The 16,995-nt window shown below is 45.7% G+C and overlaps 1 protein-coding gene across 1 annotated transcript in view; it reads left to right on the top strand.

The window, feature by feature from the left end:
• Nucleotides 1-1,970: 1,970 nt before the first annotated feature.
• The window catches only part of KCMF1 (potassium channel modulatory factor 1), an 86,290-nt gene continuing 71,265 nt past the window's right edge, over nt 1,971-16,995 (top strand). The window contains exon 1 of the mRNA XM_049856509.1: nt 1,971-2,330. Coding sequence (XP_049712466.1) covers nt 2,315-2,330 — 16 coding nt within the window. The 5' untranslated portion in view covers nt 1,971-2,314. The remainder of the gene's footprint in view (nt 2,331-16,995) is intronic.

Genomic DNA, 16,995 nt, shown 5'->3' with positions numbered 1-16,995 from the left:
CCTGGCGGATTCAAACCGCCAACGCTTTGGTTAGCAACCGTAGCACTTCACCACTATGCCACCAGGGTTTCCAATCTCTGGAGAGCTTAGTGTATTTACAGGCATCATTTACTCACCAGGAGAATGTGAGGTGAGCATTGCCCTCACTTTTACAGCCCAAGAAACTGAGGCTCCTAAATGAGTGGTGCCTGGAATTACACATACCAACACTGTAAATGGCTCAGCGTGGCAGTGAGCAAGCAGTAAATGTTCACTAGCCTTGGGATTGTTGAAAGCCTTGCTCTCTACTCTACCAAACCTCACCTATGGCCCCATTGGACTTCTTTTCTAAAATAGCTGTGCTGGATTGAATTTAGGCAATACATGCCATGGAAATATTTTGGGTAACGAAAACCCTCATTTAAGCCCGTTCGTTTAAGCCTTAGTTTGGCTGATACCTAGTTCGTCAGCTAGTTACTACCAGATATGGCCCTTGGATAGGTCTGAGCGGCCTATTTCCTCACATGTAACAGGGTTTTTAATATCTGAAATCAGAAGTGTCTTACAACCGGGTTCCATGAAATATGGTAACAAATTGGTTTTTACTATGTCTTCTGCTAAATATTTTATATACATTTTAGCACTTAGTTCTCTAAACATGGATCTGTTATTATCATCAGACCTTGCTATTATGCCCATTTTAACGATGGGGAAGTTAAGGCATAGAGAGGTTAAGACATTTGCCCCAGGTCACACAGCTAGTGGATGCTGGACAGGGTATAAGAGTAACCCCAAAGCAAGTAGTACCCTAGAACCTAAGCAGATGTAGCCTAGGAAAAGAGTTATTTTTTATGCAAAAAACTGGAACAATTTCAAATGCAAAGAATAAATTAAACTAACAAAAAATGGACAAAGACACAGAGGTTCAGCAAGGTTAAATAGCTCATCCAAGGTTACACAGTGGATACCAGAACCAGAACCCCATGACAGATGTGACTCCCAAACGCGAGCTCTTCCCACCACAGCACGCTGACACACGGTAATGGGTAGTATACAGATTTGTGGGATTCGTAATGGCCGAAAACAAATTTGATAACTATATTAAAAGCAATGAGGGAAAAATAACAATCGATAAAAACGGAAAAGAATACGGGCAGGGAAAAATAACAAAACCCCAGCAGTTTTCCAGGCACGGTGAGCCACGGCGCTGAAGAAACTTTGCGCGGGTCCTGGGGATACCCGGGGCTGGCCGGAGGAAGACTTCAACCCAGACGGTTCCCGAGGAGTCGACCGCGGAGCACGGCACGCAGGCCCGGCCACCTCCTGGATCCCCTCCTGCGCCCACGCCCTCTCCCGACAGCGAGTCACCGGGCCGGGGAACACCCAACGACTACCGGAGGACAGCCGCCTTTCCCTTCAGTGCAGCTGGCTTAAAAAGAAACACAAACACGAGTCCCCGGGCCTCTCCTCCCAACCGCGGCTCGCCAGGCGGCCGAGGGGCGGCGACGCCTCGGGCCGCAGCTGGCCGCGGGAAAGCACCCGCAACCACGATCGGTCCGAGCCAGGGAAAGGGGTGCCTACGGCCCAGGCCCGGGCAGGCCGCGGACGGGGCTGGGAGCGGCCGGGCGCCCTTCGGCCCGCGCGAGGGAGCGGCGGGCGCCGGCGGCCGGGCATTTCCTCTTCCTCCCTGCGCGCTGCGCGGCGGGGCGGTGCGGCGGCGGCGGCCATGCCGGGGCTCGGGCGCCCGACCGCGGCCTCCTGACGAGCGCTGACGAGCGCCGGCCCCGAGCCGCCGCCGCCGCCGCCACCGCCGCGCCGCCCCCGCTGCGACCGCCGGCCGCGGGGCCTCCGGGCGGCTGGGCCCGGCACGGGCAGCGAGAGGCGGGGCCGGCGGGCGGGCGGCGGAAGGAGGCGGAGGAGGAGGAAGAGGAGGAGGAGGAGGAGGAGGCGGCGGCCGGGAGCCGGGGGAGAGGGGCGGGGGGTGGGCCGGGGGAGGGGAGGAGCGGGATTTGAGGAGCGCGGCGCCGCTGCCGGGAGCCGGCGGGCCCGAGAGTGACCGTGTCACGGCGGGCGCCGGCGGAGCCGCGGCGTCGGACCCGCCTCCTGGAAGAGCTCAGCCCCGGCCAGGCCCGGCCCCATTCCCGCCCCGCGCCGCCTCCCCGCCGCCGCCGCCGCCGCCGCCGCCGCGGGAGCCCTCCCCTGCCCACCCCGCCCCCGCGGCCGAGCCCGGGAGTCGAGTGGGAGTCGGCCGGCCGGCGCGGGCAGCGCCGGGACCCCGCGGGGGACACTGCAGCCGGAGCCCGGGAGGGGCCGTGCCGCCAGCGTCTGAACTAGGATGTCCCGACATGAAGGTGAGAGGAGCCCCCGCCCCCACCCCACCGCACGGGCCTCGGCCTACCCCGCCCGGCCCGGGCGCCGCGGAGGGTGGCCAGGAAGCGACGGAGACTCTAGTGGGGCCCCAGCCCGGCCCCAGGCACCGGGCCCGGGAGCGAGTGAGGGTGGAGTGCCGCTGCGCCCCTGCTGCCGCCGCCGCCGCCGCGGCCGCGGCCCTGAGCCGGGCCTGGTGCCGGAGGCGGGGCGGCCGGGCCGGCTGGAGGGTTTGCACTGTCATGGGGCGGGGGAGGGGGAGGGGAGACGACGGGGCCCGTTACCGGCGGGATCCCGGCCCTCGGGACTCATACCGGACGCCGCGGTCCGGCCGGCCGGCCCCGGAGCCGCGGGCCCCGGCGCGGCCTAGAGCTCCCGCCGCCCCGGAAGGGCCCAGTGCGGTCGCGGAGCGGGGCCGCGGCGGCGGCAGGGAAGCCGGCCCGGGACCCGGCGGGCGCGTCTGGTCGCCGGGAGACGATGGCGAGTGCCCCTGCTTGCGAGGGACCGCAGGGCGGGCGGGAAGGCTCTGCTGCTGGCCCCGGTGAACGGGAAGCCCCCGCCGCCCGGATCCCGCCCCGGCCTCGCGGCTAGGCCTCGGCGCGTCCCTGGGCTCGGGTAACCAAGTTCCCGGGGCGGATCCGGCCCGGCCGCAGCGAGCAAACTCCCCGCTCGGTCACCCCGCCGGAGCAGGACTCGCTCCCGGCCGGCCTGGGGCCCTCGCCCGGCGTGCGCTGCCTTGCAAACCAGGTTTTGGTAAATGCCCGTGGTGAGGTCTCACTTAATGGTCGGGGGCGATTTAGACTTTGTTGTGCGATTTAAAAACGCGGTTGGGTTACAGTTGCAAATAAGCAGACACCTTTAGGGCAGTCCCAGGGCACAAAGAGATGAATGTTCAGGACCCATGTATAAGGCGTTGGGCTGGTAAAAAATAAGTTAACTTCGGTTTACTGCCATATGGTTTAGAAAAGGGGGAGGGGGTTGTGCTTTCTTTGTTTCACTACTACAGGTCTTTAAAAAGTATTAAGAGACCTGGCGAAAAGTTTATCCTGGTAAGGTTAGTGCAAGATTGTGGAAGAGTCTGGGAAGTATTGTGCAGTCTTGCTTTTAAATTCTGGATAAGGTGCTGTAGGAGGGGAGAAAGTTTAGTGTGTGCTTCACACCGTGGGAAGGATATCCTGAAGGAAGTACAAATTTTAGAGTTTTGAGACGAAAAGGCTCAAATTGAGTTAAATTATATTTAGAGCAAGTTTCAGAATTTGCATTACTATTTGCATTGTTGAGGTTGACTCAAAACGCTTTGTGTTCAAGAATTCTGTGTTTCAGAAGTTTCAAAACCAGTCAGAAATATACTGTGATTTTCTGCACGATGTATTTATTGAGCATTTACTGTGTACACATGTTGGACATTTTGAAATGAAGGATTTCGTGATCATTGAAAGGAATATAGAAGAATGGGGAAGCTATGCTTATTTTCCCATTTTATCTTCTTAATGGAAATCTATTCTCTATCTCTGTAATTTAAACGAAGTTGTAATTAAGTTACAGCTGAGTTTTAATTTGGGCTATTAAGGTTTATCTTGAACTGTAGTCACTGTGTGTGCGTTGACCACCTTCAAGACAAAACGGAAGTGAGCAATGACTGCCGGCTCTTACTCACAGAGAAATTGCAGAAGGCTCTTTGAGAACTTGTATAGCCCATTCTCCTTACTTCAACAAAACATCCAGATAGTTCTAAATTGTCTATTCTAATTGAATGGTCTTCTGGGAAGAAGATTCCTTTACTCTCAGTAATTTGTTAGAGTAATTATAAAGTCTCACAGAACATTCTTGACTGTAACATAAATTCTGTGACTTAAACCCATTTTTCCGTATTTGGTGCTATGGAAAGACGCGTAGTTATGAAAGTTATATTACCTTTTAGTTATTTGAACATTGCTGCACCTCAGCACACTAATAGCACACCCTTCCTGTAATACATCTCTCGAAGACTTACAGTACAATATTTGACGAGTGATTCTCTTTTAAGGGTATAGTTTATGGCCTCAGGCAGGCATGGCAGTCTCATTAAGAATCACATTTAAGTCATTAGATATGTTTTGTGGCATAGTATTTCAGGCTACCAGGATTTTCATCGGTAGGAATTTGACTTCCAAGCAAATGAAGAGTTTTGACACCCTCACTGTTGTAGTTCTTTTCTCATCTTTGAGCGAACTAACCCCATTTCTGTTAACATTTCTTTAGTGGTTATGATTTTTGAGCTTTTAATCATCTGTCCACCTCCGAGTTCTCTGAAGTTCTCCTTGTTTCCAGTAGTCTGGTAAAAGGTCTGAACGGTGCTGCAGGTAAGGTTGTACTTGCATTGTGTTTCTTTTTCAGGGCCTTCTGTATGAGTGTAACTTGTTACTCTGCCTTTGTGCCCAGTCTAATCAGCTGCGCTATGTTATATGTAGTGGTATAACTTTGGACAACACTGAAGGCTAGAAAACTGCCCCCAGATGGACGGACACCTGTCAAGCTTAGAGTCTCCACCTTGTGAAGCAGTGGACTGGCTTAAGAAAGGAGAGATGCAACCAGGAGCATAGAGGGATGCTCTAGGCCAGAAGTCAGCAGACTTTTTCTGTAGAAGGCCAGATAGTAAATACTTTAGGTTTTGTGAGCTATAGGGTCAATTGTAGTATGAAAGCAGCTATAGACAATATGGAAATGGATGAGCATGGTCAGTTAAACTTTATGTATGGACATTGACATTTGAATTTCATATAATTTTCATGTGTCACAAGATAGGATTATTTGTTTGATGTTTTTCCCCCATACCATTTAAAAATGCAAAATGCTCTTAATTCTGGGGCCGTACAAGAACAAGTGGTGGCTGTATTTGGTCCAGGGGCCTTGTTTGTGGATCCTTAGTCTAGACTAGAGCTTTATAGAGTTGATGAAACTGGAATTGTGGAGGGTCCAGAAAGCACTCTCTCTGCTTATATTCCATCATTTCTTTTGGGGAATGCTACAGTGAAATGGGAAGTGTGTCTATAGACTGCATCAGCCCCTCTGTACCTCACTTTCCATCAGCACTGTGTAGATTGAGGTATAAGTTTGTGTTCCTCATGGGTGGCGGACAGGTTCCCCCATCTTCCCAGACCCTGTCTGAGTGGGAGATGACAGTACCAGACCAGTTGCTCCCCGTTGAGTCTGTCACGACTCATGGTGACCCCATGAATACCAGAGTAGAACTGTGCTTCATAGGGTTTTCAATGGCTGATTTCTTTGGAAGTAGCTCACCAGGCCTTTCCCCCGAGGCATCTCTGGATGGACCCAAACCTCCAACCTTTCTGTTAGTAGCCGAGTATTAAATGTTTGCACCACCCAGGGACTCCAGAGATGGCAGTATTCTACATTAATTAAGCCTCCTGCCTGCCCATTCTGACTTTTCCAGTAAGAATTCCAGAGCCTCGTAATTAATTACTCTTCGTAATATTCTTGTCGTGTTCACAAACGTATTTTGCAGACATTAGTGCCCAGTCCCTTTCTGTTCACCATACCAACACTATCTAGTCTGTGTTGTTCACAGTAAAATCAATCATTTTCTGTTTTATTTGTGTAAGAGTATTTTTAAATTTTCTCTGTACTTTCTGTTAAATACATTTAAAATACAAATACGTTACTCAGAGTTTAAAATCTATTTAATAGCTTTGCGTATTTAAAAAACACTTATCAAATTAGTGCTTATTAGCTGAAATGAAATTATAAATGTTGTTACATGAGTTGGAGCCTAATGGACTGCTTGGAGTTAGGAATATGTTTATCCCCTTTAATCATTCAACGTTTTTTCAGTCACTGCTACGCGTAAGGCGCTCTGCTAGGTACCAAGGGACACAGTGATGAGTGAATGAGACCCAGCTCCTCGCCTTGAGTCTGATGGGGAAGACGCACTTGTCCACAGCTTCTCCAGCACACCGTGAAACGTGCCATAAGAAGGGATAAACAAATTTATGACAAAATAATTACGAGCTTTTTGCTCACTAGTTTTGTCCAGTTTCGGAAAGTGAATCTACTGTGATTTTAAACACCTTTTTTTAAAGTGTCTTTTTAACTTTTTGGGGCCATTCTTCATTTTGGGCACTGTTGTTTGAGATTTCAAATAGAGGCCTTATTTTCCTTTACCTGATATATAATTCTCCTAACTTTTTGAAGGTTTTCGTATGTAAAAATTACAGTGGACACAAATGGGCAGGCGATCATATTGCTATGCTATTCTCAGAAGCATCTGATGGTGTTTGTTTTCAAAATGTAAAGTACAAGAACAGATAGACCGGACTTTTTGAAAGTTATACCACTCTTGTTAATAGATCTCAATTTTCTCCTCTCAAAAAATGCTGTATGGCACTTAAAACACACACAGAGTCGAAGAGCGAATTGCAGTAATTTTGTTTTGAAGGTTTGCGTTCTGCAAAGCCAGCATTGGCAATTAGCATGAGATTTTAATGGGGTGCCTTTTGCCTTCCTGTAACGAAGTAAATTGACTCCCACTGAAAAGATTCTTATTTTGTCTTCTTAGACAATTTATTTTACTTTAATCTGCTAAAAGATTGACATTTTTAAGATGTCTTCAATTTCAGTAAATCTTATCTTTGCTTTCAGTAAAGGATAGGTAAGAATGTAAATGAGAAGTGCATCGCATTTCAACTTCTGGAGTCTTTGATTTCATGATTCCATATAAAGTTGGTTTTGAAGCCCATTTTCCCATATTTTGGCATAACTTGTGTTTAAGTTGAAATGTAGTAAATTTTTCTTTTTGTTTTAAATTGGGAATTCAATTTCGAAGAAATTCTTTTAGCCTTAGAAGATTTTTAAGATATATTAGCAGCCACCTTCTTTAAAGATAGTAAACTTTTTTCACAGTAGAAACTTAAAAAACTGATTTCAAATGAGCAAACAAATCCTACATGTTAGGCCTGAAACATTTTTTAAAGAAATCCGTGTATTTGAGTCATAACTTAATTTTTAAAACATTAGCTGTGTAACATCTACCTTGTAAATTTGCTGAGTGGTTTTTTTTTTTAAGCTGGAGGCGAAGGTTCAGGTATCATTGGATTGTCCTAGAAATCATGTTTTTTTTTTTCCTTATAAATATTCCTCTGGGCTTTCATGAATATGGACTCAGGAGGTGTTTCCTACACTTCATATTTATAAACATTAAAAGTAGAATGCTGTTCATAATAAAATTCTTTGTCTATAGAAGATTCATTTTGTATTAATTTTAGTATTGTGCTTGGGGCCATGATGTTTTTCGTTTCTTTAAAATGATTTGTTGTTGTTAGGTGCTGTCAAGTCAGTTCTGACTCATAGTGACCCTACGTTACAGCAGAACGAAACACTGCCCGATCCTGCGCCAATCCTCACAATCGTTACGCTTAAGCCCATTGTTGCAGCCAGTGTGTCAGTCCATCTCATCAAGGGTCGTCTTTTTCGCTGACCCTCTACGAAGCAGTCCTTCTCCAGGAACTGATCCCTCCTGATAATATGTCCAAAGTATGTGAGACATAGTCTCGCCATCCTTGCTTCTAAGGAGCGTTCTGGTCATACTTCTTCCAAGACAGATTTGTTCCTTCTTCTGGCAGTCCATGGTATATTCAGTATTCTTCGCCAGCACCACAATTCAAAGGCGTCAGTTCTTCCGCTTTCCTTATTGATCATCGAGCTTTCACGTGCATATGAGGCATTTGAAAACACCATGGCTTAGGTCAGGTGCACCTTAGTCTTCAAGGTGACTTCTTTGCTTTTCAGCACTTTAAAGAGGTCCTTTGCAGCAGATTTGCTCAGTGCAGTGCGTGTTTTGATTTCTTGACTGCTGCTTCCGTGGGTGTTGATTGTGAATCCAAGTAAAATGAAATTGTTGACAACTTCAGTCTTTTCTCCGTTTATCATGATGTTGCTTATTGGGCCAGTTGTGAGGTTTTATCATCATTGAAGTTATTCATTAAAATTGAGGAGGAAAGAGACGATGGCCCTCGCAGAGGTATACAGATCAGAGCATTTTAAAACATGTTTTTTTTATGTATTAGCCACGTTCTGATTCCTGTTGGAGATCTGGGATAAGACAGCTTTCTGAGGGAACATACTACTAGATTACATGGGAAGGAAGTAAGTGTTCAATAAGTGGGAGGGTGTTGGGATGGTGAGGACAAGAGGTCGGAGGATGTTGACAGAAGAAAGACAAGGTAGGTGTGAAGCTTGGCAATAGTCTGTAGCTGCAGGAAGTCAGAAAACAGAAAACCAGCCCTCAGGCCTGGTAGAATATCCTGAGAGCCCGTTCCCAGCAGGTGAAAACTCAGTGTCCTGGAGAATGAAGGAGAGATGAATTGCCTGTTGGGCACCTTCCATGGTGCCATTCCTGTTGCCTCCTTCACCTGCCCCCTGTCCCTCCCCAAGAGTTTCTTAATCACTGTTATCACCACTACAGTTGTTCTTAGTTGTTGTCCTTATGAGTTGTAGTGAGGCAGTTGTGGGTCTACCCAGTTCCTATAAACATCCACTTGTTCTTACGTCATCCATGGCCGCAGTGCCAGCCAGCAACCTGAAAAATAATAGGGGGTGTCGGAAAGAACTTGTGGATGGATCCCTGCAAATCCATCACTGCTGCTAGAAAAAAAAAGAACTGAAATCACAAGAGTGGGTCATTTGTGTCACCTTCAGCTAGGAGAGGCAGAACAAGTAAGTGGGTGAAGCCTCTTGACATCATGACTAATTAGGTTTGCACATTACTTTCTGCTGAATTGTGTGGGTTTTCTTTATTTCTTTTTTTTTTGTCTTGCTAGTACCCAGTGCCGGTGTCAGGAAATCCAACTTTTTTTATGGTGATAGGATTTTCACTAGGAGAGTTACTTTAGAGTGCCACCTTGACGAGTTATGAGTTGACCTTTAGGACAATCGCAGGTGTATTCTACTACAATTAATGTTTCAGCCTGAATTTTTTGTTTCTTATATTGTTTTTAAGACTGTCACCCTTCCCTCCCACCCAGCAAAGTGAAGGGTCCTGTAGTGGCACTCCTGCCTTATTCTCCAGGCATTTTTTATAATTCTTTACTTGTCTGCTTCCCTCTTTACCCCACAAGCCACTTGAAGGACAGGTATAGTGTTACACTTACCTTTGTACCCTCCCACCTAGCATGTTGTCTGGCATGTAGGAGGCCCTGTGAGTGGTTGTGATTGCTAGATTTGTTAATACTGGCCTAAAACAACACTTCAATGTGTAAATCCTAGCCTGAAAAACAGTGAGACTGGAAACACTCGCCTGTCATTATTTGGAGTAACTGATTATGAGGGAGGGGGATTGTGGGAAAGAGGACTTGGAACTTTCCTAGAACTGTGGTGGCTCCATAAGTAGTGGAGGGGATGAATAAATTAAAATTACATCGAGCAAAAGCAACTTGGGGAGCTGATTCATAGGAAGATGGCTTGAGACTATACTCGGTATTGTTTTGTTCTGCCCTGTCTCTGGTTTCAGATTAACTGGCCGTGGGTTCTGCATCTTAAGTGTACTGTGTATGTGAAATTTCTCGTTCATTCAGTCATTCGTTCAGGGAATATTTATGGACTGCCTGCTTGAGTACCACTCAGTGTCATCGCCAGTGCTTAGCACAGGTCGTTGACCTTCACCGTGGGATGATAATCAGCGGGTTTGAAATACCTTTGGGAATTAGATGCTTTCCCATCGTCTAGGCTGTGGCTCTTTTCCAGTGTGCTGGAATTAATCCTTGAGTTGATATTTTATGGCAATAACTATATCGTGTAAGTATTTTAATGTTCTGGCAATATTTGCATCCCCCCCCCATTTTAGCTTATTTTCATTTGTTTCACAATTACTTCTAATTCTGCCCAGCAGTACGTTTCTTTCTCTAACAATGTTGTCATTGAACTAGTATCATTCTGAAATCTCCATACAAGTCTGCATATGTTAAAGTACCCTCAGATGATTCCTAGTAGGTTTGTAATTATCTTCCTGGTGCTTAGAAAAGAGTTTGCGGGATTAAATGCTTAAGTTTTGTGTTCAGTGTAGTTTTTTTGCACCGTCGGTTTTTGTGAAGTCCTAATGGTTATATGAGCAACAACTGCCAGGGTGAGTAGCTAGACCCTACTTCCTCCTGCCATTCTTTGTCAACCAGTATTCTCCTTTGGTGTCTGTCTTCTATGGTTATAGAGATCTGGCAGTGCACACAAATGAGAAGCTTGCTGAATTAGGAGTTAAGGACGCTTTAAGCAAGGTGAGTGGGGATTATGTAAAGAAGTTGTTACAGGTGTGTCCCTTCTTTTTGGTAAGAATAAAATAAATGCTTGGAGCTGCGGGTGGTTGGACAATAGGAACCAGTTTTCATATTCAGAGATCTTAAATTCAGCCTTATTAATAGTGCCCTGGATTCTGATACAGTTAATTACAATGCGTAATAAATGTGAACCATGCAGCGTGTTTATTTGTATGGCTGTCGGCACGGATGCACGTTTGCAGAAGTAGGACTAGATCCTGTCTAGGAAGAATGTTGATTAGAACCTCTTCCTGTCATGCGACAGTGGATGAGCACCTAAGCCCTGGCGTTCCCACATGGGGCCAGGACCGAGGATCTCCACTCGTGTCCGACATGCTTTACACCTTCACGCTCCTTCACTGCTCCAGATCATCTCCTGCAAGCTTTTTAGGAGTCTCCCAAGGAAGAGGGGATAGCAGGTCTGCTGACCCAAGGAAGAGGGGATACCAGATCTACTGACCCAAGGAAGAGGGCATAGCAGGTCTAGGGGATAGTAGGTCTACTGACTCAAGGAGAGGGGATAGCAGATCTACTGACCCAAGGAGAGGGGACAGCAGATCTACTGACCCAAGGAAGAGGGGATAGCAGATCTACTGACCCAAAGGAAGAGGGGATAGCAGGTCTCCTGACCCAAAGGAAGAGGGGATAGCAGGTCTACTGACCCAAAGGAAGAGGGGGTAGCAGGTCCCCTGACCCAAAGGAAGAGGGGATAGCAGGTCTACTGACCCAAAGAAGAGGGGGTAGCAGATCTACTGATGGAATTGAGCTTGACCAGCACTGTCCGTCAGAAACATAATGCAAGCCACGTATATCATTTTATCGTCTTTGACACATAACTTTAAGTTTTCTGACAGCCATGTTAAAAAGATAAAAAGCAGGGGAAATTAATTTCAATAATATGTATTATTTAACACAGTGTATCCAAAATATCATTTCAGCATGTAATCAATGTAAAAACTGTTGAGATAATTTTATGCATTTTTTCCTATGAAGTCTTCTCAGTCTGCTGTATATTTTATACTCAGCACATTTTAAATTGGATGCTGAATTTTCATGAAAAGTACTTGGCCTTAGCTGAGAACCATCTTTGGACCTGTGCTTTGGGGATCTACTAGTTTGTCTTTTCATCATGTGCTGGCTCTTGTTGTAGGTACTTCCTGATACAGTATTGCTTCTACTTCTTGGGCCGTCCGTTAAAAGTCTGAATTTCTGCTCCTTGACTTTCTCTCCTGAGAACCTAGCTTTTCCACTACTCTTTTACTTTAAAGTTAATTTTTAACTTACTTAACAACCACAATAACAACCCACCTTATAACAGTTAACCCAAACCCACTGCCGTCGAGTTGATTCCGACTCATAGTGACCCTAGAGAACACAGTAGAACTGCACCATAGAGTTTCTAAGGAGCGCCTCGTGGATTCGAACTGCTGACCTCTTGGTTAGCAGCCGTAGCACTTAACCACTACGCCACCAGGGTTTCCCTTATAACAGCTACTTAATGTATACAAATTCTGATCCGTTTGTTGCTGTTTGAGGTTGGAGGGGTACATAATGGCTTTGAGGTGATTTTAGTGTGAGTTTGGGGGTATTTTAAACCCCCTGCTCTGAGAGATGTAGTACTTGTAGAAATTGTTACTAGTTCATTGCAAGTTTTATTGTGAATCCAGAGGATATTTGTAAGTTATATATGATCGTTATAGAATTTTCATCATTTGAAGAAAGTACACTGGGCTTGGTAATTTATTACAGGTTATATTTCATTGTAATGAGATTTGATCTCTAGTATCCATCCTGAGAAGACTTGGCATCTAATAGTTAGAAAAGCAGGTGGTAATGATCTTTCTTTAAAGGACTTTCAAGGAAATTGATGGCAGAACCGATACTAGCCCACTGTTGAGGTAAACTACCCACTGGTGATTTCACTCCTCTACCTTTTCGGCTTACTGTTTATGCAGTTAAAACTAGATTTGCAAGTAAAAATAGAACAGTTTAGAAGATGGTCTGTTAAAAATTAAAAGCCTAGTGTTTCTTTGCCTTCATTTTACTGAGCAGTCAGTTTTATGGTACTGTTTTTCAGTCCTCCTCCAGCCAGATCACTGGAGCTTCAGGAATTTATGGTTTCTTTTCTTAATAGAGGAGCCCCGGTGGTGCAATGGTTAAGCGCTTGGCAGCTAACTGAAAGGTCAGTGGTTTGAACCCACCAACAGCTCCACAGGAGAAAGATGTGGCAGTCTGCGTCCACAAGGATTTACAGCCTTGGAAACCCTATAGGGCAGTTCTACCCTGCCCTATGGCATCACTGTCAGTCAGAACCGACTCGATGGCAATAGGTTTGGTTTATGCTTTGGTTTCGTAATAGCATAAAAGTGCTAGAACTGTTACTCAGTGGTAACAGTTCTAGCACTGTTACCAGCACAGGGCCAGCAGCATCAGCAGTACCAGGGAACTTGCTGGAAATGTAGATTCTCGGGCTCTACCTACTGGATCAGAACTTCTTGAAGTGAGACCCAGTAATTTATGTTTTTACAAGCTCCTTCCTACCTGGACCCAGTTATTACGAGCTGTATTTATGTGTGAGATAGTTATTGCTGGTGACAGGGGCACACAATGGCATGGGGCCATTTTTAATGGTCTGATACTAACCAAATGGAAATGAAGCTGCTGACCTTGGCCCCGTTTACTGATGCATTAAACACCATGGTATTGTCCCCTGAGTTAGAAGAGGATTATAGCTCTCCACACCAGTCTAGTAGTGTTCATTCATGCCGCACATATTTATTAAATATATAGATTTGGAGCCAGGCACTGTTCTGGCCACAAGAGATACCATAATGAACAAATCAGAGAAGGTTTCTGTCTCTATGACCCTCAATATTCTGTTAAAAGGGGTATCAGGAACTGGCAAACTATAGCCAGCAGGCCAGATCCAGCCACCACCTGCTTTTTGTAAATAAAGTTTTATTGGAACACAAAACAAGTGCTCATATATATATTATCTGTGGTCGCTTTTTTGCTGCAGTGGCAGAGTAGTTGCAGTAGAAACTGGATGGCCTGCAAAGCTGATATTTACTCTCTGACTCTTTACAGAAAAAGTTTGTGGGCCTCGGGATAGAAAACCAAACCTGTTGCTGTTGAGTCGATTCTGACTCACAGTGAGTGACCCTATAGGACAGAGTAGAACTGCCCTGTAGGGTTTCCAAGGAGCAGCTGGTGGATTTGAACTGCCAACCTTTTGGTTAGCACCCAAGCCTTTACTGCTGTTTCACCAGGGCTCACTTGGGATAGGCCCCCTCCCCCCCCAAAAATGTTCGTGTTGTGTGTGTGTGTGTGTTAGGAGATGACAGATGTTGTACAAAGCCATAAAGTAAGCTAAGAGAATAGAGAGCAGGGGACTACTTTAGATAGGATGGCGTGGGAAGGCCTTTCTGAAGGTGAACATTTGAAGGAAATCCTGAACTAAGTGAGGGAAGTTCAAAGGAGGAACGAGATGGCTGAGAGTACAGCAAGTGCAGAGGCCCTGATCCTTGGAATGTTCTGGGGAGAGTGGAGATTGCCTTCCCAAAAGGGGTAGGAAATGAGGCTTGCATACCCTGGGGTAGATCCTGCACACCCTAGTGTTATTGTAGGCTGTCTTAAGGACAGTTTTACCATCAATGCTTTGCAAAGCACTATTCAGAAGCCCTGCCTAGGGGGATCTTTCTGGGTAAACAAATGGCAGAGGCTGGAGAGTAAAAACCCAAGGTTGTGACACATTGCAAACACCTCTGAAAACATTTCTTTACAGACTTGCCCCTACACTCAGCACTCTTTTCAGCTTTGTCTTCCTTCTCCCGGGCCCCACTATCTATGCATTCTATTTAGCTAATGTTTCCTGGAGGGTCTGGGTTTTGGTGGAAAGCAAGTATCTCTCTGGTTTAGGTATAAAACCCTCAAGGCTAGAAATTGGGTCACCTACATTAGCAACTTCAGACTTTTTGAAAAAATACTACACCATTGTAAGAAATGTTTTATGTTATGACCCAGTAGTCACATGCATATATATATGTAATTAAAACAAGAGTTTCACCAAACGTACTTACTTTACTACACCCTGCTTTCTGTTCTGTTAAAAATAAAAGTATTAGTTGTGACCTTCTAAATCAATTTCCCATTCTACTTGTGGATTGTAACCTGCTGCGTGAAAAATCCTGGCATAGCCTGTCTAATCCAGAACTTTGCGAGATACTGGACAGGTGCTATGAAATATGTAGAAAGCTCTAGTAGTTTTTCCTCTTGGAGGAGCGTGTGGTATGGCTGAAGCAGCAAGGTCTGAGTAGGTAAAACTTCTCCTAGTTTAGCATGACTGGAGCCGTCATATTGATTACTACAAGTTATATAGTGTTGGCAAGTGGAATAGAGTGTTTGTGTGGCAAAGAAGGCAGTCCCAGAAGAGTGGTATTTAAACTCAGGATTTGGAGAAATACTATATTTTTCTAGAAAGAGTTGTGGGTAGTAGGCTATCTCCTAAGTGAGAGAATGGTGGGAGGTAAAGTGCACGATGGGTGTTGGAGGGAGGTCGACGGGACAGCAGTGAGGAGACTAGAGTTTCTGGAACAGAAGACTCCTCTATGTAAGTGGTGGGAGTGAGTTATGTTAGAAAGGTTGATTCTCTTACCTAAGGTTCTGAGGGGCAAGTGGGACAAGGGCCTATTTGTTCTTCCAGTTCAGGGCTGGAAGTCTGTTTTCATCTGTAGAAAGGGAAGACTAATCCCTGTGTAGCCTCTCTCTGAGGGTGGTTGTGGAGAGGAAATGCCAGCGCATGTGAAAATGTTTTCAGAGCTAGATAACGCCTGCAAGGTGAGGGTATTTTTATCCTAGGAGATAAGGTTGGAGAGGGAGGCTGAAACAAGGTAGATAGCCAAGGATTTTTGATTGCTACACTAAGGTCAGTCTTTTCCTTTTTCCACAGACTATGGGATGGAGGAGAGACTGGCACTTTAAAAGTTTTTAAGCAGAGAAAGGGCAGAATGAAAAGTGATATACTTTAGGAAGATTAGAGTAGTAGCGTGTGCTTGTGGGAGGGAGACCAGTTAGAGGCTTTTTGCCAGAATGAGACCTGAAGTAAAAAGGACCTGAATTAATCAATGGCAGTAGAAACAGAAAGGAAAAGATGGCCGAGATAAAGTCTCATTGCAAGGGAGCAAGGAATGAAGTGTAATTACAGGGTAACCAGCCAGATTGCTGGAAGAATGCAGGTCCTTCTAGGATATAGGGGGGGAGGTAGGAGGGGAGAGACGAAAAAGAGTGATTTTTAGTTTTTGACATTTTGAATTTAAAGTGAAGGTAGACCATTAGGTAGAAATGCTCTACAGGAGTTGTAGAAATAAAAACTGGGGCTCAGAAGAGAGAGACCGAGTTAGAGATAAGAACTTTATAGACCTCTGCATCGAAGCCTGGGGATTGGCTAGATATCTAAGGAAGAAAGTATAGAGAAAGGGAGGAGAATTGAGTCCTTATTTAGGAGCAAAGGAAAGAGAAGAGTCAGGGAGGAACAGTCAGGGAGCTAAGGAGAACTGGGATGGGTATGGACTTGGAAGCCACAAAAGACCTCTTTCCTACCCACTCTGTTCTATAGCAGCACTTGTCACAGTGTTGCATGTTGACCAACTGACTTGCCTGTCTCCTCCTTTAGGTGTAGGCTTCTTGGCAATAGGGGTGGGAGGTAGAGTAGATGAAGAAGGGGAGGAGGGCTAATATTAACCAAGTATCTGCTATATTAGTAGAAATACATGTACTGAGTGCTTATGGTATGCCAGGAACTGTTCTTAGCAGTTCACATGTTGTTGTTAGCTGCTGTTGAGTTGGCCCCTGACTCATGGCAACCCCGTGCATAATGAGACTGGACCATTGTGGCCCGTAGGATTTTCATTGGCTGATTTTTTAGAAGTAGATTGCCAAGTCTTTCTTCCTAGTCTGTCTTAGTCTTGGAAGCAACACTGAAAACCAGTTTGGCTTTATATCAGCACTAACTCATTTAATTCTTAAAACAGCCCTATGAGATATGTATTGTTATATCAGTTTTATAGGCGAGAAAACCGATGCACTGAGAAGCACCTTACCCAAGATCACGCAGTATATGGTAGTGCTGGAATTTAAATATAGGCCTGTGTTCTCAACGTTAAACATCTTTTACTTTGTACCAGGCACTTTAGAGACTGGTACCTGCAGCACGGAGCTCAGCTAAAAAGCTTATCAAATTTTTCAAACAGCCCAGCAAGCTTGGTAAATAGTATCCCGTTTTACAGAGTAGGAAATTGAGTCTCAGAGAGGTTAGGATGCTTGTCCTGGGTTCCACAGGTAGTAAGTGAAG

The sequence above is a fragment of the Elephas maximus genome, chromosome 17 (genome assembly GCF_024166365.1).
Source record: "Elephas maximus indicus isolate mEleMax1 chromosome 17, mEleMax1 primary haplotype, whole genome shotgun sequence".
Taxonomy (NCBI): Eukaryota; Metazoa; Chordata; class Mammalia; order Proboscidea; family Elephantidae; genus Elephas; species Elephas maximus.
Note: the sequence above shows the minus strand (reverse complement) of the source record. Positions and strands in the feature narration are given on the sequence as shown.